General features: G+C 39.7%; 1 protein-coding gene and 1 non-coding gene across 2 annotated transcripts in view; one reads left to right on the top strand and one right to left on the bottom strand.

Moving 5' to 3' along the window:
* rad50 (DNA repair protein rad50) overlaps positions 1–24,445 on the bottom strand; it is a 266,867-nt gene that overhangs the window by 59,725 nt on the left and 182,697 nt on the right. The window contains exons 19-22 of the mRNA XM_067142492.2: positions 15,364–15,533; positions 6,984–7,184; positions 6,623–6,829; positions 6,075–6,248 (exon numbers count right to left, since the gene is read on the bottom strand). Coding sequence (XP_066998593.2) covers positions 6,075–6,248; positions 6,623–6,829; positions 6,984–7,184; positions 15,364–15,533 — 752 coding nt within the window. The remainder of the gene's footprint in view (positions 1–6,074; positions 6,249–6,622; positions 6,830–6,983; positions 7,185–15,363; positions 15,534–24,445) is intronic.
* Positions 11,480–11,634, top strand: LOC137499055 (5.8S ribosomal RNA). Its single transcript, XR_011017996.1, has one exon. It is a non-coding gene; the product is annotated as a 5.8S ribosomal RNA (ribosomal RNA).

The following is a 24,445-nucleotide window of genomic DNA, read 5'->3' as shown; positions in this document are numbered from 1 at the left end:
CAGAGTGACCAACTCCAATACTGACACAACTTTTGCAATTAGTATACAGCATTTGGATCTTCCTAATAAGGTACTCCGGTACACCAAGTGTTCTAACACTTTTCCAAACAGCTGATCTAGGAACATTATCATACGTCTTTTCAAAGTCCATAAACACAATAATTAGGTCTTTTCCTCTTTCCCAGTGTTTCTCTGCCAAAATCCTCAAAGCAAATATCAGATCTGTTGTGCTTCTTCCAGCCCTAAAGCCATGCTGTTCCTCTTCTAAGATAGGCTAAAGTATATCCCTTACTCTGTCTTCAATGATCTCCATAATTTTAAGGCCAAGTGATAGAAGGGTAATGCCCCTGTAATTTTCACTTTTCCTTTTACTCCCTTTCTTAAAGATAGGAACTATCACCTCTTTTATCCAATCTTCAGGTATTTCGTTATCCTTCCATACTGTTCTGAGAACTCTATACAGAAAATGTATTCCTGGTGGGCCAGCAGCTTTAAACATGTCAGCTGTAACTTCATCAGTTCCTGCTGACTTACCACTTCTCACCTTATGGAGAGCTTGCTCTACTTCTGTCCATGTAATTGGGATACCTTCCTCTATTGTTTTCTGTCGTACATCCTCAACAGAGATCTTCTTAGGGCCATTTAGGAGCTTGTCAAAATACTGCCCCATTGTATCCGTGATATCTTTCATATTGCGAACTATATTCCCATCTGCCATCTCCAGAGCTGTAATTGCTTTTTTAACTGATCTTTTACATTTTACTATTCCATATATCGTTCTTCCAGTTTAGTTGTAAATTCTTCCCAACTTTTCTCTTTTTCTTCCCGTACAATTCTCTTGACTTCCAACTTTCTGTATCTATATTCTTTTGCCATCTCTTCCAATTTATTGTTGTCTATTCGGTCGTTGTTGATTCTTCTATCAGACTTAACCACATCAAGAGATTTTTTGGCTTTATTCCTTTTCATTATGGCTTCTATCACTTTATCATTCCAACAAGTTGTTCTTTTCTCTCTAACTCTTTTGCTTGTTCTTCCACATTTTATCTGCTCTGGTGTTTGCAGATGATGTGGCAACCAGATTTGCCTTAAAATCATTCCATTCTTCATTACTTTTCTTTGTGTCTTGTTATTGGTATTTTAGCTCCGATTTCCTCTTGAAACTGCTGTTTGACTTCCAAATCTTTCAATTTCCAGTCTTTAATTTGTGATTTTCTTTTTGTTTACTTTAATAATAAGTTTGGTGACTCTTAGGCCTGCAATGAGGAGTCTATGGTCACTATCAAGGCTCTCACTAGGTATCACTTTTACATCATGCACTTTTTCACCGTTTGGCCTATCTGTGACAACAAGGTCTATCACTGATCTGTACTGACCATCCCAGCTATACTTCGTTATCTTGTGGCTATCCCATTTCTGAAACCAGGAGTTCTTCACCAGAAGTTCGTTTTGTATACATAGATCAAGCAGAAGTTCACCTCCTTATTTCTATTACCAAATCCATATGGACCAATAATTCCTTCATAACCTGACCTATCAGTTCGTACTTGGGCATTAAAATCCCCAATTATCATTATGTTCTCTTCATCAACGAAGTCCTCTAGTTTTTCCAGGAAGCTTGCTTTTTGGTCATCACTACAACCCTGCTGGGGAGCATAAACATGGATCACAGTTTGGGTTTCTCCATTTAGACATATTTTAGCTTTGATTAATCTATCCTTGATGAATGAGATGTCTGTTACACTATCAATGTCTTTATGGAGTATAAAACCAACTCCATTCCTTGCCACTGCATATTTACCACTCCAGTATAATTTATATCCATTCAATAATATTCTTGTGTTGCAACATTTCCATTCGGTTTCACTTAGCTGTAGGATGTGAATATGTCTACGGTTCATTAAATCCGTGATTTAATTACATTTTCCTGTTAGAGTCATAGCGTTTAAGGTTCCAATCCGAAGCTTGTTTCTTTGGTCAGTTCTTCTCGTGCATCTTGAATGAACATCGGACATGACATCGTCATCAGTTCCAAGAGAACGTGAAGTATTGTCAACATTCAGAATATTTTTCTTTCCGATGCTCGTTTTCATTTTGAAAGCAACTGCATTGTACTCCTGTACTGACTTGCTAGGCCTAAAGTATTAGAGGATTTTCTTTCAGCGTGGTCTCCCTTAAAGTACATTTTCCAAGGTGCGACTGCAGCCGCCATGGCGGCCAGAGCCGCACGACTGGGGTTGCCATCTACGTAGGCGACAGCAGCCTCAAGCGACGGGCACGTGGGGTGTTTTCTTAAACATGATTCCAGCTGCCAGTCGCGCAGTCCAGTCTGTCAGAAATGTATGAGAGCATGGGCAATTTCGTTAGAGGCAAGGCTTTCCTTGACATTTTAATGGAATAATAATAAGAAGACGAAATATTGTTTATGTGGTATCTCAGCACGAAAAGAAGGAAAGTCAAAACAGTATATTTGCATCGCACTATGAGGAAGGATGCTATAATATTTTAATTAACAGGCATCTTTTAAGTGATGAGACAAAGTTCATGGAGTATTTCAAACTGAGTGTTAGTCAGTTTATATGCTATTTGCTACACGTCGCACCGACGCAGATAGGTCTTACAGCAACGATGGGATAGGGAAGGCCTAGGAGTGGAAAGGAAACGGCCGTTGCCTTAATTAAGGTACAGCCCCAGCATTTGCCTGGTGTAAAAATGGGAAACCACGGAAAACCATCTTCAGGGCTGCTGACAGCGGGATTCAAACCCTCTGTCTCCCGGATGCAAGCTCAGAGTTGCGCGACCGTAACCGCACGGCCAACTCGCCCAGCGTTAGTCACTTTAGTTATATTCTCGAACTTACAAAAAGTGAAATTTTGAAAGCCCCATGCAATCGGTACAAGAAGCCCATCAGCCCAGCTGAGAAACGGACATTTTAATCTTATTTTAACAATCTTTAGCTCAGCTGAATAAATGTTTTTACTGTAAGACATAATGATCAGTAAATCTATGTCCGGCTCCATGACTTTTTTTTTTTTTTGCTAGTTGCTTCACGTCGCACGACACAGATAGGTCTTATGGCGACAATGGGACAGGGAAAGGCTAGGAGTGGGAAGAAAGCGGCTGTGGCCTCAATTAAGGTACAGCCCCAGCATTTGCCTGGTGTAAAAATGGAAAACCACGGAAAACCATCTTCAGGGAGGCTCCATGACTAAATGGTTAGTGTGCTGGCCTTTGGTCACAGGGACCTCGGGTTCGATTCCCGGCAGGGTCGGGAATTTTAACCATAACGGGTTAATTCCCCTGGCACGAGGACTGGGTATATGTGCAGATTTCATCATCATATCATCCTCATCAAGACGCGCAGGTCGCCTACGGGCGTCAAATCAAAAGACCTGCATGAGGCCTCTCCAGAGGCCAAACGCCATTCATCATCATCATTTCCCTTTATCCAGCTGTAGCCGGGTAGGGGCAAATATGGTTCCTCTCCACTTTCTTCGGTCTTTCCAACACTCCTCCTCCAACACTGTGTCCCAGTCCAAGTTTCTTTCTATAATGCTGCGTTGGATGGTATCCTTCCATCTCAATCGTGGTCGTCCATGGCCTCTCCTTCCTTGGATTTGCATTTCCATCACCTTTTTTGGTATTCTTTCGTCACTCATTCGCTTTATGTGCCCAAACCATCTTAGTCGGCTCTTCTCTATTCTATCATTCATTTTTTCCACTCCAATTTCTTCCCCGATTTTCTCATTCCTTATTTTGTCTCTTCTACTCTTCTGTATCATACTCCTCAAGAACTTCATTTCGGCTGCCTGTATTCGACTCTCATCCTTCTTTGTCATTGTCCAAGTTTCTGCTCCGTAAGTTGTTATGGGTACATAATACATCTTGTACATATTTTCCTTTGCTTCCATTGGCACATCTTTGTCCCATAACATGTTTCTTACACTATGATAGAAACAACTTCCAGCTTGAATCCTCGTGCTAATCTCAACATCCAGTCGAGCATTCTCCATTAATTCACTCCCCAGGTAATTAAAAATTTCCACTACTTCCAGGGGCTTGTCTGCAAATTTAATTTGACCTTTCCCTTCTTTCTCCCCTCTAGTCATAACAAGAGTTTTACTCTTCTCTACACTTATTTTCAACCCACATTCTTCTATTTTCCCATTCACCACATCCAACTGTTCTTGAACCTTCCTATCGTCTTCTCCCCAAATCACAATATCATCTGCAAATAACAACATGTTCATTTCTCTTCCTCCATATTCTGCTTTTGCTGTTCTCATGATGTCATCCATTACTATTGTAAACAGGATTGGTGATAGAACACTTCCCTGTCTCAGCCCACTAGTTATTTTGAACCAACTTGTCCTGCCAACTTGTGTTTGCACGCAACTACAACATTCCTTGTACATTGCCATGATCATTTTTATTAATCCCTGTCCAATTTCTTTTTGCACCAGACTGTCCCAAACTTTAGTCTTGGGGACAATGTCATATGCCTTTTCAATGTCAATGAATGTCATCACCATATCATTCCCGTACTCCCATTGCTTTTCCATTAGCTGTCTTATAATAAAAATGGGCTCTATTGTTGACCTTCCACTTCTGAAACCAAACTGATTTTCCAGTATCTGATTCTCAACCCTCAACCTTATCCTACTTTCCAGTATCCTCTCCATTATCTTAGCAATATGGGATATTAGAGTAATTCCCCTGTAGTTCTTCAAAACTTTATCACCTTTCTTGAAATTTGGGATAATTATTCCTTTTTTCCAATCATCAGGGACCTCCTTATTCTCCCAAACAATCCTGAGAACTCGATATATCCACTGCAGGCGTACCACTCCAGCTGCCTTTATCATCTCCACTGAAATTTCATCTATTCCAGCAGTTTTTCCATTCTTCATCTTTCTTACTGCCATTTCAATTTCATTCATTGTAATTTCTTTATCCATTTCTTCATCAACTAATTGCCTTTCCTGGTCATCCATTGGATGACTGTCATCAGTTCTTACGTTCAGCAACTTCTGGAAATACTCTCTCCATCTATTCCTTATTTCTTCTGGCTTTGTTAATATTACGCTGTCTTCATCCTTCACAAATCTGGTGTTTACTTGATTTCTCTTTTTGTTTCTTAAGATACCATACAGTAATTTCTTGCTGCCCTGCATATCATCTCTCAATTTCTGTGTGAATAAGGCCCAGCTCTTTCTCTTTTCTTCGTCCACTACTTTCTTGGTCTTTTCTTCTACTTCAGTCTTAGATGTTTTCCATGCTTTCCATACCATTTTCTTTTCCTTCACTTTAATCTTTACCCTATCATTCCACCAGTGTCTCTTTGTCCTTCACATTTCCTAATGTTCTACCACATACCTTTCCTGCACATCCAACCAATGCTTCCTTAAATCTTTTCCATTCATCTTCAACACTCCCCACCTCCGTCATGGGTACCAAACGCCATTATTATTAGTAAATCTATGGTCATAATAGACATGAAACTTCCAGTGGCAAGGACCTATATCATGCGAAAGACTGAACACTCCCTGAACTTTTCGTTGCTTCGACGTCGTACCTGAAGTTAATAATTAACTACTACACAACAGATACTTACATCAACTGTCGCAGCGACTGCGGCCGCCAGCACTGCTCACTGCACCAGTGTGGTGGCTCAAGCCGCAATCGCCGCGAGTCGCAGACCAACCTCATACTGCGTATGCACGGAGGTGGAGACTGCTGTCGCCGTGCAGCTACAATCACACCTTGGAAAACGCGCCTTCAGCCTTTGGCAGTCCCCTGCCTCACTGCAAGGCAGCAGACTATATTACTGAGCCTGAATACACATGTATAAGAGTCAGGTAAACACTGGAAAACTGAAGAGTCATTAAAAAAAGAAAAATGATACTCAAGTACTGAATTTGATATATATTTTTCGATGAAGAGAGCCAATCTAACCATACAAGAAAAATGCTTTTCTAGTGACTGTCAAATGTATGACTGAAGATTCCCAGTCAAACATCAAGCCAGCATGAGGTGACTAGGAACTCTGCAATACTTTTAAAAAAGTAACAAACCTCCATCGCTATTTTATCATTTTCAGCTTGAAGTTTCTTCTTCTCAGAGAGCAAGGATTCAAAATTTAGTCCTCCTATGCGTGTATTTAACTGATCAACTCGTTCACTCAAATCTACTTCCTTAGCCTGCAGCTCCAGTAATTTGAGATTATCCTCCAGTTCACGCTGACGAACCTGTAACACAGCCACCAGTACACAGTTAGGATAAAAAGACTCCCACCTCCATAAAGTACAGACAAAAGGTGTTTGGTAAACTTCAAACATCTTTGAAATCATTAACAAAAAGACTAGGTAAGGAATATGCCACCTGGGTGATGTCCTAAATGCAGACCAGTGGTAAATAAAATGAAAAAAATACGTAGAATAGAAAAGGAATGTTCAGTCAAGGAAGAAATGCGGTGGGGATGTTATGAAATAGGCAACCTTTAGGTTGATTTACACGCTGTATTCTTTCTATTTACAGCCTAACTTCATATGCACAAACCAAGATCAGAAAGCTAAAATTATATTTCTTAAACCCTAAAAAAATTAGGTTAAAAGCTACACACCTGCTGTCCAGTCAGGTAACTTTTCAGGGTGTCTATCTGAGCACTTTGTTCTTTCTGTCTCTCTCTAACCTTATCCCTCTCTTCACTCAGTCTCTTGAAATTCTCACGACAAGCAACCAACTTGTCGGATACACCTCTACGTTCATAGTCCAGGATAGCAACATGCCATTTGCGTACTTCATCGTATCTCTTCTGAATATCCAGAACCTGAAAACCAAACATTTTCATTATAAATCATCAACTATTCATTTTTCAGAAGAAATGTTCTGACCACATATGCATTAAAAACAGAAAAAGTTAAATAAAAAATTATAAACCTCCAGTGGAGCAGGAGAACTGTAATTTACAAGCAAGTACTCACAGTGTTGCGTTCTCTATCCAATCTCATCCTATTTTTCTTCCTTAACTCATTCCAGCTATTTGTAGTATCATTAAAATTTGTTCTTGCAGTGGAAAGCTTAGTTTTTAATTCATCAATCTCTTCCTCCATCAATGCTTCAGTAGACTGCAGTTCAATAAGACGTTCTTCTGCCTGTTTCAGCTGCTGAGCTCCACCTTGTATCTGTAATTATAGAGCTTTCATGAAACACAAAATCTATTCCATTTGAAAACTCAAATGAAATGAGTTATTGTTAAAGTGGTCTCTTATAGGCTCCAAATTCTGCAATTTGAAAACCACGACATTCCTCCAACAGGTGTTGGGGAAGAGGAAAAGACCTGTCAGTCAAAATGAACAGGTGTCAACCAGAATAGATGAATACCATTTTATGAACCCTTACACCTACAGCGAAACTTCGTTAATTCAAAGTACTTGAGACCCAAAAATTGGACTTTGAAATTCTTCTTCTTCTTCTTCTTCTTCGTTTTGCCTCATGACTGAGGTATATTGACTATCATAATATTCAGCCATCTAGCCGATGAACCATACTCCGCCATTCTTCCCTATCTAAAGTTTTCAATGGGGTTACTCTGAGAGAACTCTGTAGGGGGCCGTTCACCACGTCAATCCATCGTCTTGGTACTCGTCCTCGTTGTCTGATTCCCTGGACTTTGCCCTCAACAATCAACTTTTGAAGACTACCATCTCGGCGCATTATATGTCCAAAGTAGTGTACGATCTGCTGAGAGACCTTACATGATAGACGTACTTTTATCTGAAGTTGCTTTAGGACTGATGTGTTCGTGCGATGAGCTGTTCAAGGCATCCTCAACATTTCCCTCCAGCACCACATTTCAAAGCTTTATAACCGTTAACGATCACGTTTGAGGATGGTCCACGTCTCTGCGCCATACAAGAAGACTGAGAAGACTAGAGATTCAACGAGTTTTGTATTGATGGTGATGTTATTATCTTTCCAGATCTTCTGCAGACGGATCATTGCTACCTTTGCTATTTCAATTCTTCGCTTTATTTCATCTTTGGAACCACCAGAATTGGATAGTAAGGAGCCTAGATATGCATACTGATGTACAGCTTCACAATCTCCAATCTGCTGGATATGTAGGCTGTTGTTCTTACGATCAACAATCATGACTTTGGTTTTCTGTCGATTTAGGCGTAATCCAATTTCTAGCTTGCTTCCTCCACTCTCTTGATCAGCTCTGTCAACTCCTCTTCAGATGATGCTATCAAGGTGGTGTCATCAGCAAATCTCAAGATGCTGATCTTGCACCCCCCCAATGGAAAATCCTTTGTCCCAGTCATTTAATGCACTTCTCATTGCATATTCACCATAGAGATTGTAAAGTAACGGTGACAGGATACATCCCTGATGGACTCCAGCCCTCATATAAACTACTGTGACTGTTTGTTTTGAATCTTCACAGTGGCTGTATTTTCCTTATACAAAGACTTGAGGAGATCAAATGGAGCGGCAAACCCATATCATCCAAGATTTTCCAAAGATGGTTCCATTTGATGGTATCGAAGGCCTTTTGGTAGTCAATAAAGCACAGGTATACCAGGACATTGAATTCTCTAGCCTTTTCTATGATTTATCTTAGGCTTAAGATCTGTTCGCAAGTGCCTTTTCCTTTCATGAATCCAGTCTGGACTTCAGGAATTTGATACTCTAGGAATGCCCGGAGTCTCTTATGCAGGATATGAAGCATGACTTTATTGGTATGTGAAATCAAAGCAATTAAGCGATAATTTCCACATTTTTTCCTCGGTCCTTTCTTGTGGATTGGGACAAAGATTGACTGTACCCATTCCTCGGGCCAGCTTCTAGAATTCCATATTGCTTGGCAGATTTTCAACAGCATTTCAATTCCAGCATCGCCTGTAGCTTTCAAGACTTCTGCACTTATTCCATCAGGTCCACACGCTTTTCCAGTTTTCAGCATTTTCAAAGCCATTTCTACTTCATCTTGGAGGATGAGGATGTTAGGATCAAGATCTGACTGTTTGTCTATCTTCACTTGGTCTTGTGCATTACATTGCTCACTGTACAGATTCTGGCAATACAATCTCCATGTTTCTAGAACATTCTCTATATCCACATCATCATCACCCTGTGGGTTCTTTCAAATTAACTGCAACCAACTCATAATTCAGAAATGCCAACACTTGCCACGTCAAAAATTTTCTACAATTCATTAATCCATGCAATCACCTTGATTCACAGTTTAAACGTTTCAAATGCCAGAGAAAAACTATTTATCAAATATTGTACTTGTATAACTCACTGGCAAACATAACCTCACAACAGGGGAAAAAAAAAAAAAAGAAAAATGAAAAGAAGAAAACGCGATTCAAAGACGAGGAGAAATCTATGCTGGCTCCCCTATGCAAGTGCTTTATTAATTGCATTACTGTACTGTATGCATTTTTAGATGCCTTTTACTTACATGGACATGCCCCATGCCCTTAAAACATTGTGGCTTATTGAACTTTTCTATGACAAGGGGGGAAGTGTCTCGCTTCCATCTGCACTGCAATACAGGACAGTGACCCTATCTTTGTACGATTCCCCGCCATGGCAATTCTCTTCTTTAACTTCATAATTCCGTTTGGGTTCAGTATTAAAAAACAATGTAGTTTCATTGGCATTAACAATACTCCATGCTTTCTCGCCAACAACAGGCAGCACCAGTGGTAACAAATTCTGCTCCTGTGCACATGGGTTGCTATGTGCTATTGTGTCGTTCCTAAAATGCTGAAGCTACCCATCTGGACAACTCCAGTCCCATCATTAACACCAGTTCATTCAAAATTCCCTTAGTAAACTTGCCAACTATGGGGATATTGTTCGCATGAACATGCCGAAGCCACGCGATCAATTCCACATCCAAATCGGAGTGTTAAGCTCCTCAAATGTGCATTCGCTTTGCATATTTGCACCCTACATTTCTTGAACTTCTATGCACTCAGGATTTAAAAAAAAAAATGTTGAAAGTGTTGACACAGGAATTCCAAATTCTTTAGGTATTTCAGTTTTTGATCTTTATACTTTGTCTACCTCCCTTATAAATTTTACCTTCTTTTCAGCATCTTCGAAGAAAACTGACGCGCAACACAGAAGCGAACGCGTGTACCCTACATTAAAATACCATAACTAACAATAAACTAAAATACAGTGTAGACATACTGAAGTGATTGAAAGTGAAAGTGCGGAAAGCTACCCCGGAAGGCGCGTTCTATTGTGATGCGGAGAAATTTTGAATTTAAATTACTCTGCAAAATACTAATTTAAAATATGTAAAGACAATTTTAAATTAAGTCTGAATATCGGTAATGGGACCGACATTGTTCTTCGAATGACGAATTATCCGCATTTCGAATTAAACAATTTAAATAACATGCAAAACCATACCTCATGTTTCTGGGAATGAGAGGTTTTTCGAATTAGGCAGGATTTTGAATTAACTGATTTTGGATTATGAGGTTCTACTGTAACTACAAATCACAACATTTTCAAGGCAATTCAATGACGATGATGATGCTTGTTGTTTAAAGGGGCCTAACATCTAGGTCATCGGCCCCTAATGGTACAAAATGAGACAAAATGTAATGACAATTTAAAAAATCCAAAATCATCCACTGACCAGAGTTAAAAACGTGATGACGAAGAATGAATGGGTGAATATAAATTTAAAACAATCAGTGGATCCGACCCACAATGCCCCACATTCCCAGAAACTATCGTAAAGCAATAGTATTACTGATCACGGGACTGCTTCTAAAGCACAATCCTGAATCGATGATGCTTGTTGTCTCCAGGTGTCCAAAATCCAGGTCATCGACCCCTCATAATGGTGATTATCGCTGGTAAAGTAGAACTATGGTATTTGTCATGCTGCAGTACTAATCAAAAGTAGTGTAGACTCGAGGTATTGCAAACATTATGGTACTATTCACAGGTAATGTAATACGCGCATGTAACGCAGACCTATGGTATTTCTCACATTGTGGCGCCAGTTACAGGCAACGCAAACCCATGGTGTTTCTCACATTGTGGCACCAGTTACAGGCAACGCAAACCCATGGTGTTCCTCACATAGTGGGTACTAATCATAGGCAAAGCAGACCCACGGTGTCGCTCATATAGTGGTATTAATCACAGGCAACGCCCAGACTTGTGGCGTTTCTCACATAATGGTACTAATCACGGGGCCGTCGCCGACAGGGGGAGTGTCGCGGTCCGCGTCTCCCACGACGCAGACGTTCGGCATTGGGTACCTACCTCCTCGCTCAGTGGAGGGTACCCGTCGCGGCTTCGGCCCGGCGGGAAGGTTTTAAATGAACGCCACGCCCATGCTCGAAACACTTCTTAGCTCTGTGACAAGAAACCCATGAAAATGATTGCTTCTCCTCCACTCACCGTGGAGAGAACGATCGAAAAATGAAAAAAAAACAACCCTGAACGGTGGATCACTCGGCTCGTGGGTCGATGAAGAACGCAGCAAATTGCGCGTCGACATGTGAACTGCAGGATACATGAACATCGACATTTCGAACGCACATTGCGGTCCATGGATTCCGTTCCCGGACCACGCCTGGCTGAGGGTCGGTTGCTAAAACTGAACGCGACATTGCGTTTGGAGGGTGGGAGTGTCGCGGTTCGTGCGGCCACGGCCGCCGCCGCGTCTCCTGAAAAGAGCTTCACCCCGGTGGAGCTGGACCGGTCGACACCACCACTGAGAGTGTGTGAGACGGGAGGGTTGGTCCGCGCAGCTAAATCCCATCCTGATTCACACTCTGTTGCTACTAATCACAAACCTATTGTGCACCTAACATAGTGGTACTACTCGCAAGGGAAGGCGACCCATGGTGTTCCCCGCGTGATGGTACTAATTACAAGTAGTCTCATGGTTCTAATTTGATCATCCCTTGGTCGCCCCTTTTAGCCGGCTCTTATGACAGGCAGCGGATACCATGGGTGTATTCTTTGTCTGCATCCCCCACCCACATGGGGTCAGGGCAATTTGTTTAACATCATTTCCACTGCTAACATTTTAACAGACGATACAATGCCAGAATTTTCTCCTGAAAAGGGTTTCTTTAACCTGGCAGTAAATATATATACAGTGAAACTCTGTTAAGAAGTTTTTCAAGGGACTGCAAAAAAAAAAACTTCTTAAGCAGGAAACTTCTTAAAAGGGGTAATGCCCAAAAACTTATTCTGTACTTTGAAATACATGTGAAACACACAGCCAACAGATTTCCTTGTTTGTGAACAATACCGAAATAGGCCGATATATAAGAGCTGCTTACAGAAAGCCACAATATAAAAATTCGATTATCATGACAATATTTTTAGAGATAAAGTAAAATAATTGAACATACCATATTATAAATATATTTGATAAGAGAAGGGAACATATTAAGTTATATAAAAACGTTGCAAGGTTTGATTATTTTAGCAGGCAGAACCATGTCCTTCCACACTTCCCTTCCCTGCGAACTTACACTCTCTGCTTCGCAACAAATTGTTTTGTAAGCGAAAACCAAAAACCCCATGGCACTACAGCCCTTGAAGGGCCTTGGCCTACCAAGCGACCGCTGCTCAGCCCGAAGGCCTGCAGATTACGAGGTGCCGTGTGGTCAGCACGACGAATCCTCTCGGCCGTTATTCTTGGCTTTCTAGACCGGGGCCGATATCTCACCGTCAGATAGTTTCTCAATTCTAATCACGTAGGCTGAGTGGACCTCGAACCAGGTCCAGGTTAAAATCCCAGTCCTGGCCGGGAATCGAACCCGGGGCCTCCGTGTAAGAGGCAGGCACGCTACCCCTACACCACGGGGCCGGCTTTGTAAACGATGCCGGCTCGATTTTTAAAGCGTTCCAGCCACCCGCTCGACGCGGTAAAAGGTACCCTTAATTTGCATGTGGCTTTCTCCTGCACAATAGTCCCACTGAAAGGTATGTTTAAACTTCGCTGCTGTTTAAACCATATTAGCAGAACTTGTTCTATTTCATCGTACTTTTCAGATTTAACTTCCTTACAATTTGCTGAAGTATTCCCTGCAGAAGCAGAGATCTCTTCTTTCTTCGCTATAATATCGTTCAAAGTAGACGGCGGCATCCCCAGCTCCTTTGCCAAAGCAACACGAGAAAGTGTAGATGACGCCACTTTCCTTATAATCTCCACTTTGTCTTTTATTGTTAGTGCCTTTCGCTTGATCTCTTTCCTCTGAGTTGCGCTCATTTTCACTTTTTTTAAAAAGCTTGTACGTTGATATTACAAGTAGGCTACAAGTAACTTCACCTACTCCTATTCATACTAATTACGACGCTACACTATGCTTGGCAATCCGTAGCTTAGGCTTACAAGAAGCAAAGACAAGACGTGTACTAGTTTGTTAACATGTGCTTTCTATCTTCCTCACACCCCTGACACCTGCTTCAAGGATAACGGCAGCAAATGGGAAATCTAGCAACTTACTCTTAAGAGATTTTTAGAACCTAGGCCTAAATCGCCCCTGCATTCCTACTGGTTGTCACGGCAACGGGCGTAGTTTCTGGCTGTTTCACAAGTACCGCATGGCCAAGCCAGTATTGAGTTTATTTTCCCGCTTCAATCCCCTTCATGCTATAGGTAATGAAGAAAAGAAACACAGGTTCGAAGTTGGTAGAAATTAGTGCATGGAAATGTATCCGGGGTATTACGTGGGAGAGATAAAGGTGCAGTAGCAACGCTAGCACATCTAAACGTAAACAGTTTCTTTCCCCGCGAGAATTTTATTTGATGTCTCCTCATCCTTGTGCTACGTTCTAATAATGCGATGTAATAATTATGAGTGACACGATAATACAATGTTTAGCTCGTATAAAGGTAAAATTAAAAATAACTTTCAATTTTATGCCAACACGTGGTATTGCAATGCCTGTGTGTGCCTCCCTCAACACCCAGTTGGCTATCAACATTCGTTCAACTTCGTAAACGATCGGGATCTTTCGGTCGGCTGTTTGGCGGCATGTGTATCAGCTGGCTGCTGGCAAATCGGCTGTTTCCTGCATAGAGTCGCGAAGTTGTTTTTATTCACCTCACTAATAATAGACACGGAAAATCTTATCAGTTTACTTCAAAAACGTAATTTCCTCTACGGCAAGGCCCACAAGTATTATTGCAACAACGTAAGACAGAATGCCTGGAAGGAAATAAGCAAGGGAATGAAAAATCAGACAGGTTAGAATATTCAGTTTTGTGGTAGGTTAACAGTAATGTTGTGGGCAAATGCACTTTACGGTTTTTAATTAATGTTTAGGCCACCTCGATTAATGACTTCACCCTGTCGCGGCCCGCAAATTACTGCATTAAAGTTTTATCAAATCGTTCATTGCGTACTTTGTTTCTTACGTAGAATCCCGTTCGATTTTATTCCGCTAGATGGAACGGTGAGTGGAAATTTTGACTGATGGGTTCGATTCGATTCCACAAGTCGAGAGTGATCATCTGCTGTCCGTGTTGTCATAGCGTGACGTCATATGGCCGTGGCAGGCCCGCACATGTTCCGTGACACCAGACAGACACACACCGCGAGCGCGCGCACGGTCTAACACAGGGTGCAACTTGCGCGGAGACTGGAGGGTTCTAACCACGGGCTGCTTTGAGCGGACGTTTTCTATCTCAAGGGGCTCTAAAATCTGAACTGTTTAAGCGGGAAATATATTTACAACAGAACACTTAAAACGGGAAAAATATACATATGTCTTAATGCAACTGATCAAGGGACCAAGAATATCACACTTCTTAGGCGGGAAAACTTCTTATGCGGGAACTTCTTAACCGAGTTTCACTGTAATGTTAAAAACTTCATAATTAGTCCGTATTGAAAAAAAGTCATTGTATATCACATTTGAATTTGTATTGAACAGGTGGAAAATCATATACTTTCATCTCTTAATAGTAAATATATTGTTGAAAGGTCCTCAGCATTAAAGCAGCTTTAAGTCCTTGCTGCCAACATGTGTGAATGAATGAGTGAGGCATTTAAACGAGTGTTGGTGGCAAAGGCTGTGCAGCAGCTCGGGGTTTGGTTACCTTTATGTTAGGCTGCTGCAGCTTTCCTGTAAGTAAAAATAACAGTAAGACAGTCCTACAACACATTTTACCAAGAAAGCGATTAGACATCATGAAGTTGGTAGTTCCTCACAACAGGGATCTTTTGCAATTGCAGACTTAATGTCAAACAAATTTAAATAACTCAAGTTATACTCTTGTATCAAGAGTGACATAAGATTATTCCATCACAACAAAAAACTATAAAAATATCAAGTTAACAGTGATTCAGTTACCTTCAACTGCTCCTCCACAAGTTCATTTTTCCGTTCACGAATCTTCTGCAACTTCCTCTCATGTGTGTTGAGCTTCTCTTTTGCCAGATCAATGGTCTGTTGTATAGCAGTCGATTCTGCACGGAGCTTATCTTGTTCTTGTATAGCTTCTTCTAGACTTCGTGATGAAGCTACAAACATAGCATGTTAGCTTAGTAAACTAATATACTTAGCAGTCTCATAATAAAATGTAAAAAATAAGTAATAAATGGTAAAAGACAGTGGACAAGATTACCAGCAGTGGAGTACTGCATGTGGTTGCAAAATGTCTATTAAACTATATCCCCAAAGACAATGAGGCTCTTTCCCTGAAATTTCAATTCTGAAAACTGGGTGTTTCTGTGCATTCAAGGAGAATCTTATATTCAGGATAGGATGTTCAATGATGATGATGATGATTACTTGGGCCATAGTTAGAGGTTAGAGAGAACACCAACCAGCTCATTCACAACTTTCGTACACTTCGAGGCACACACTTAACTAGCTCTGATCTGAGAGTGCGAGCTACTTCAGAACTTTCACCTGGTCTGCAGAAATCTTGAGAAACGACTGGCAGCAAATGATACTGCTGTTAACCCCTGAGGGTGGGGGCAGTAGAATAACACCCACGGTATCCCCTGCCTGTCATAAGAGGCGACTAAAAGGGGCCCCAGGAGCTCTAAACTTGGGAGCATGGGTTAGCGACCATGGGGCCCTTACCTAAGTCCTAGCATTGCTTCCATTTACTTGTGCCAGGCTCCTCACTTTCATCTGTCCTATCCGACCTCCCTTGGTCAACTCTTGTCCTCTTCCGACCCTAACGCTATTACGTATGGAGGCCCATCCCGCGACCGAGGAAAATTACTGGATCGTCAAGCTATTCTCCATTTTACTTTGGCGTTTGAAACCACAGTGCCTGATGTTGAATGTCATATCATCCTTGGCTGCGACTCCATTTAGACTTCCATTTCACTAACTTAGTTTTTCTTTCCTTACTTTAAAGACTCACCACCCTGTTGAGCTGAGACTAATTCGAAGATCAACCTTATTCAATCGCCCAACATCAGGTGTCCCGGCCTCGACAAAATCTTTTTGTTGGTATTGCTATATAACATCGGACCTGGACTTATGTGCCTGAATTGAACAACAGAAGAGTGGACAATTTTACTACTTTGTTTTTACCACATCGTTTTATCATCATATTCAGACTTTTATGTTCAAAGCATCAGTTCAATTTTATGCACAACACTTGCCCATCAAACTACTATGTTTTTATGTGTCACATCACATCATCATATTTTACTCAAGTTCTTCTAGCTTTTAAGAAAAAGCAGTCTACCATTTGTATTCAGCCATGCAAGAGTTATTAATGCAATTTTTATGACATGTACTTTGCCCATTTGTGATTTTTGTAGCTGATGATGACGCAGTGAGCGTCGAAACCGGTTCTAACTATTTAATAAATATTATGTTGTGAACATCTTATGCAACACGTTTTGTATTGAAAAGGTTGAAACTTCCTTGATATTTTAATTGTGATGTTGAATGTGTCGCGCTGATCACTGGGAGCTGGCAAGTTGCTTCAATGGATCTACTCGTCTTCAACTTCTGCACGATTATGGTTCTTCGTATGTGTTCGATTGTGATGTGACTTTGTGCCTGACAGTGTTTAAAAACCGGCTCATTTAACTGTTCTCCGCTATTCGTAAACATTGTGGGACTTTGCCTAGCGCTGCGTGTGCCATGCTGCCGCTCAGAGAATTGCGCACTGTTTATTTTTGAGTGACTTGCATTTTACTTCTTCTGAGTTTTACAGTGTCTACCCCCGTTCATTTTTACATCGCCTCTTCTACTGATCCGGAGTGTACTTGATCTTTTATTTCCTTTTCCTATGCATTGTTTTTCATGTTTTAATAGGCTGCTGATAACCTGGACTAGGGTCGAAACTGGTACCATTTCTACATGTTATTAAATGGGAATGTAATTCACTACATTTCTTATTCTTTTGTATTGAATAGGTTGAATCTCTTTATCAATTATTTCAATTTTAACTGTAATATTCTTCAATACGGAACAATGAAATTCTTAACTTTAAAGGTGATAATGTGGCGTTCCTTAAAGTGCTGAGTACAAAATAATTATGATTCCGCAAGAACATAGCAGATATGAAGCACACTGTAGACACGCCAAAGTAGGTGAAAGTGCGCAAAGTTACCCCTGCACGTTCCAGAAGACGTGTCCTTTCATGTCGCGGAGAAATTTTGAATTTAAATTACGGTACTCTGTAAAATACTATTTTCTTCAAAATGTAAAGGTAGGTTCGAATTAAAAGTCTCAATTTCGGTAACGGGACCAACACTGTTCTTCAAATTACCAACTATCCGTATTTCAAATTAAACGATTTAAATAACATGCAAAGCCGTACCTCATGTTTCCAGGAACGAGAGCTGCTTCAAATTAGGTAAGATTTTGAATTAACCGATTTCGAATTATCGAGGTTCTACTGTAATTGCACTTCATAAACTTGGAATCGTTAAAATTAATAATACCATGCAATTATTTTTAACTTTGTAAATAGATACTAATTTTGGTAAAAATAGATGCTAATTTTTCAGGTCCCTACTAATTGTCCATTGTCTATGTACTGTATTTAAATTGTCAGTTCCATTCTAATATTTGAAGAAGGAAAGGTTATTCCTCTACTTATCGATCTTTGATATTTTCAGGTACCTAGCCTTGTTATTCTATTATTTGTATTGTTAAAGTTTTAAATCATTATTTTCTTTAAAGATGTGCTAGCCATTTGATTATTACTTGTAATAAGCCATTGTTTGATTACATTTATCCTCCCGGTGAGGTTAATTTCTCAATCGTTTATGTATCACAGTTCTACGGTGCTTAATGTTGTTACCTCTGTTTTTAAAAAAATTCCTGTTCCACGTCAACACACTCTAATCACTGTCATAAATTTAAATTTAATACTCGTTGAAACATTTCTTTTAATCTTCTGTACATCTATGAATCCCCCTCTGGTTAAGGCCTAGAAATATTATATGCTTCAACCCCTCTTTATGAATATTCCTGGAATTATCCGTTTATTCTATCGTATACTTTTCTATAGATGACATATCAAACATCAGCATAGTGCCTCAATTTTGGTAGCAGAGCATTCAATTCAGTTCTATACGTTAATAGTAGCAGAATATTTCATTTTTTTAAAACCCTTTTACGTACAAAAGAAATTGAGGTTAGGTTTCTTTACATTTTATTTACTATTCATTATGGCTACTTTTTCAGATGCCTTTCCTCTCTTAGACACAAATGTACCTATTCATGATTTACTACGTGAAAATTTCACATTGCCAGCAATGTACATAGATGTGCAAAGTCCTACTACTACCGAATTATCTGTGCCATCTCACTTTGATGTTCCTCCTAAAGATAAGGTGAAACCTACTTCTACACCCCAAAATGGGGATCCAATCAAAAAATTCTCAGATTTTCATTTACCGTCTCAATCAGAAACTGTTCCCTCCATCTCAGCCTTCATCTTCTGTTAGTACATTAAATCATTTGCTTAATTTCCATATTATTAAACAGCAGCTTATCTAAGTACGCCAACTTGTTGCTACATACCCCTAGTCGTTACTTAATTGGTTATTTCATATTAGAAGGTTTTAAAAACCAGAATTAGCCCCCTTTCAGCAACTTATTTGTCTTCCCTATCCAAAAACATCTTCTCATTTAAGTAGCTTTTTGTTAGTATATATGAATGACATTCCAAATTGGATTCAATTTCAAACTGTACTGCATAATCATTTTCTACCATATGAAGGTTGTTTCAATCTTAGTCAAGAGTTAAGTGAACAACACCGAAGTCCTGATGAGTCCACCCATGATTACCTGGATTCGATCATTACTTACAGTGACTCTCTAGCTATTGCCGACCATCCCCAAGAACTAATGTCTATAGTTCAATTTTATGCTTCATCTTTTAAACACTTAATAAATCCCTTTTCACTCCAACCTCTATTGCTCAACTATATAACATTGTTCAGGCAGATACTCTTAATACCTACAGTAATCTGTCATATTATTCTGCTGTGCCTTCACAGAATTCTAATATGATTAATGTTTCTTCACCCTCACAACCATCCTTTAAATTTCACATCATCTTACCCCAAATCACACACATCATACTACAATCAGATGCTTCCGCTGTTATGGAATAGGTCATATTGCTAGGAATTGCCCTACACTACACCAGGGAAACTCCTACCCTCGTCATTAGGCAGTGGACAGCAATTTGGGTTAAATCTCCCAGCACCATTTCAGACCACTACTGTGCAACCACCCCATACATCTTATGTTCTCATTCAATTAAATAACTTTTCTACTATTGCTCTTTTAGATTCTGGAGTTTCAGTTTCCTTAATTAATAATTCTTCTTCACTGATCTAAAGCAAGTATTTCCAATATTAACACATCGTTCATCTATATTACAATGTACTTCTATTTCTAATCATGTTCTAGAAACATGTGGAACTATTCAACTTAATTTAAAGACTAGCATTTTCCCGTTGGCTCTGCCCGCAATGTACAAAGTATGGTGTTGTTCGTTACTATCCTCATGGCTGTTTTTGCAAAGTTTTGAGTTAATGAAATAAAGCACATGATCTGCTGTGGTAATAGAATGTAATGTTATGTCAACAAAACACCTGAAAATACATCACACAAAGAAATTGAATTAAACGTTCCTTGGAACAACGCCAAACTGTTAAAAAGTCCTTCAAAGATCTTTGTTATGGAGACAAATGTACTCATAACTTTTCTCAGAATCTACCAAGTTACGTAGTTATTACCTCAAAAGAAAGCGCTTGATCCACTGAGTGTTTTTAGACCAAAATGAACTGTTTACCTCAATTAGATCAAAAGATATGATTGCTCCAATGAGAAAAACTGTTGAAGAAATGAGACGTCAAATTGAATGTGCACTCCTAACTTTCCTCAGAATCAACCAATTTGAATAGTTAAGAGCTGAAATGAAAGAGCTTGATCCACTGAGTGTTCTTAGGGCAAAACAAACTCCGTACCTCAATTAGAACCAAAGATATGATTGCTGCAAAGAGACAAAAAATTGAAAAAATAAAATAATTTGAGGAAGACGGAAGTTTAGTGATTTATAGTACCTGATGACAAATCTGTGCATGAATACCTTTCAGTTCAAAAAAAAAAATGAAGGAAATCGACCGGAGAGAATGGCTGACTTTAGTTTTCATAATTTTTTTTTAATATATAGATTAACCAGTTTTCTTGGCCTCATACATTCCAGATCATTCAAGACCTTCCACTTCCCATTATTCTTGGTTCTGATTTTTTTCATTATACTGGTTTAATATTTAATTCTCTTACTTCTATTTCCTTTCACTTTCAACCAAACACAAAGATACCCCCCTAATAAACTGCTACCGGGCGAGTTGGCCGTGCGCGTAGAGGTGCGCGGCTGTGAGCTTGCATCCGGGAGATAGTAGGTTCGAATCCCACTATCGGCAGCCCTGAAAATGGTTTTCCGTGGTTTCCCATTTTCTCACCAGGCAAATGCTGGAGCTGTACCTTAATTAAGGCCACGGCCGCTTCCTTCCAACTCCTAGGCCTTTCCTATCCCATCGTTGCCATAAGACCTATCTACCTATCTGTGTCGGTGTGACGTAAAGCCCCTAGCAAAAAAAAAAACTGCCCTGATTATCCCATTTCTACAATCTATTGTACATCTCAACAAAATATTTATTGTACTTCTAGTCACACTGATTCTATTAATCGGTTAGTAACTACCTTTTCTGATGCAATTACTTCTAAAGTTGGTACTGTTGTAAACTATAATGCCCATGCTGATCTTACCGATTCTATATCGATTTGTTCTTCCCCATACTATTTAAACCCTCTTCGTTTAAAGATTATGCACCAAGTCATTGATAAATTGTTGGCAGACTCTACTACTGAACCATCAACATCAAATTATGCTTCACCTGCATTTATCGTAGATAAATCAGATTTATTTATTTATTTATTTGTATCAGAAGAAATACATCATATAAATTGTTAGTTAAGAAAGAGAAATAATTAAATAGGCCTAACTGGTAAGAAACATACTAGAGGTACATTCAAAGTAACAATTATACCATATCGGACCAGAATTTGACAAGATCTCGACCATTTGGTGTGGCCTTCACTAAATCTTGCACGGTGCAAACGAGAGGGCAGGAGTTGCAATTAAGGAGGTGCGCCATGGTTTGTTCTTCTCCGCAGACACAGAGGGTTGACTCTTCAGATAGACCCCACTTCTTCACACTGTTCTTAGATCGACCGACCCCAGACCATAGCCTGTTCAGACTCTTCCATGTTTGGTAGTAGATTACAATAAATTGAACCATAAAATTATCTACGATGCATATCCAGTCCTTAAACTTCAAAACGCATTCCACCACTTTGCATTCACCACTTTGCTAATGCAAAGTATTTTTCCGTTCTTGATTTTAACTCTGCATTTCATCAAATATCTCTCGATGCAGCTAGTCGTCAGTTAACTGCTTTCATTACACTTACTAGATTATACCCAATTAACTAAGGTGCCCTTTGCGTTAATTTAAGCTCTCAAATAATGGAATGCCTGGTTGATAATTTGTTTGCTGATATAAAATTTAAATTTGTTTATCCGTATATTGATCTTATAATTTAGTCCTGATTTTGAATCCCAGATGCAATATCTCACTGAAGTCCTGACTAGTTTGCGCATTGCTAACCTCTCTGAAAACCCTTCTAAATTTTTTTTGGCTAGAACTTCTTTTAAGTTTCTAGGTCACATCATATCAGGAGAAGGTATTTCAGTAGACCCCGAACGTATGGCTGCTATTCAACAAATTTCTCGTCCTAAGAACCTAAAGCAATTACGTTCATTTCTGGGCATGGTTACCTTTTACAATAAATTTACTCTCAAATTTTCTCAAATCATTGAGCCTTTAAATCTTCTAAAATGCAAAGGTGTTAAATTTCATTGGTCTGAGGACCAACAAAATGCATTTGATCAATTAAAATCTTTATTGGTCCAAGCTCCTATTCTCCAGTTACTACATTTCTCTCTGCCATTCTTAGTATATACTGATGCCTCTGATATAGCTGTTGCTGGAATCTTACATCAGGTTAAAGATGGAGTACCTCTACCTACTGCATATTTCAGTCGCCTTTTGTCAACCACTGAGCGTAATTATTATTCTACATTTGAATGAGAAGCACTAGCTCTTCTTATTACTCTCAAGCACTTCTCCAACTACCTCGAGCCTGAGGAATTTATTGTTAAGACCGACAACCAAGCACTATCGTGGTTACTACACAATGCACCTAAGATATGTCATACTGGACATTGGCTTCTGCGACCATCTAGATTCAAATTTTCTCTTTCTTTTGTTCCTGGCCACGACAACACTGTAGCTGATGCTCTTTCACACCTTTTTGATTTTAATACCGCCACTTCCGATTCTCACACGAATGCCTCTTCCACAAATCTAGTCCGTAACATTAATACCATCTCTTCTTTAGTCCAATTTCCTCTGCCTTTTACTTCTTGTAAGCATCATCAACTCGCTGATCCTTTTTGCACCCAAATTTTTCAAACATTGTCTGACCCTAATTACAAAGGACCATTTAAGATATCTACAGATATCTTAATATATAAGCCAAAACCCAAATCTACACCCAAAGTCGTGTTTCTTGATGCACTCCGTCCTATGATACTTCAGTATTATCACAGTTCCCCTACTGGAGGCCATTTAGGAGTTACTAAAACATATTTTAAAATCTCTTCTCTCTTTTCCTGGCCTCATATGCGCCAATATGTTCATAATTATGTCAATAACTGTGGTATCAGATGCTCCCATGTGGATCAGTTAAAGAAATTTCATAAATCTCTTTGAATCTCTCCCCATCCCAATTTCCCATCTTGCTTATTAACGTGGTTCCAGTCTGGTGCTGACTCTTTACCGCTGACCCTCCCATTAATTTGTAAGGGAGTCTTAGGTTGTTTTCTTCTTCAAATGATTAAATAAATAGTATATATACCTTATCTTTTTCTTTCTGGAGTACTCCAATCCCTTTGTTTCCCTCCCCCTTTTTTTCTCCTTTCCTTCCTCGTACCTCTCTTTTGTGTATATCTTCTTGTTGGACAAATTCTGTGCTAATTTATGTAGTAGCCATGCCACAACACTGACGACTTCTATCTACTTGTGGGAGCTTCATCGACTCTGGATATTTCATCTTCTGCAACATATTCTCCCCTGTAAGGCGCCAACGTGGGACTACCTACTGCTGCATAACTCTGGACTTCATCTCTCCACCATATGCTCTTCTACCCTGGACAGAAGAAGTCTCACAAGATATACTTCTCTGTGATCTGTGCTAAAAAAATAAAAATAAAAAAATCAAGATTTTTCTCTCTATAGGTGGCAGACATTGTAATGTTCTCTTACCTTCTGCCACCAATAAACCATGGCCCACGTTTCTAACCTTACTTCCTTCCTCGGATCTCTACACTTCTACTTATGCTACAAACGTCTTCAACTTCTGCTATATTCTGGAACTTTCCAGGCTCTTTCCCCTCTCGCCCCTCCCATTACATAGGTTTAAGCCACATTCTGGCGACTATATATTCTCGGCCGTCATTTCGTTCTTCATCAGTGTGCATTGGATCAGCTCGGGACTGGGATCTATTTTGACTCCGTCTGCACGACGGCTCGTTACTTCATTTCACTGAAGATTCATCTATGACCCAGGTAGGGGGAGAGACCTTTCAACTTCCTGGGTAAGCTGGTTCTCCCCAGTTCAGTTTTTTCCTTATCAAGTTTTTATCTACATTGTGGGCTTTTCCAAAGTGCTAGATGATTTTGGGGACGTAATCCATGGAGTTCTAAAATTTTCTGCTCTTCTTTATTTGTCATTATACCTCTCCCACTTTATCTTCAATTTGTGCTTTCTTTCAACGAAAAAAAAAAAAGAGAGCATCGTATAGAATTCT

Source organism: Anabrus simplex, chromosome 3 (genome assembly GCF_040414725.1).
Source record: "Anabrus simplex isolate iqAnaSimp1 chromosome 3, ASM4041472v1, whole genome shotgun sequence".
Lineage (NCBI taxonomy): Eukaryota > Metazoa > Arthropoda > Insecta > Orthoptera > Tettigoniidae > Anabrus > Anabrus simplex.
The sequence above is the reverse complement of the archived record's forward strand: the minus strand, read 5'-3'. Positions and strand labels throughout refer to the sequence as shown.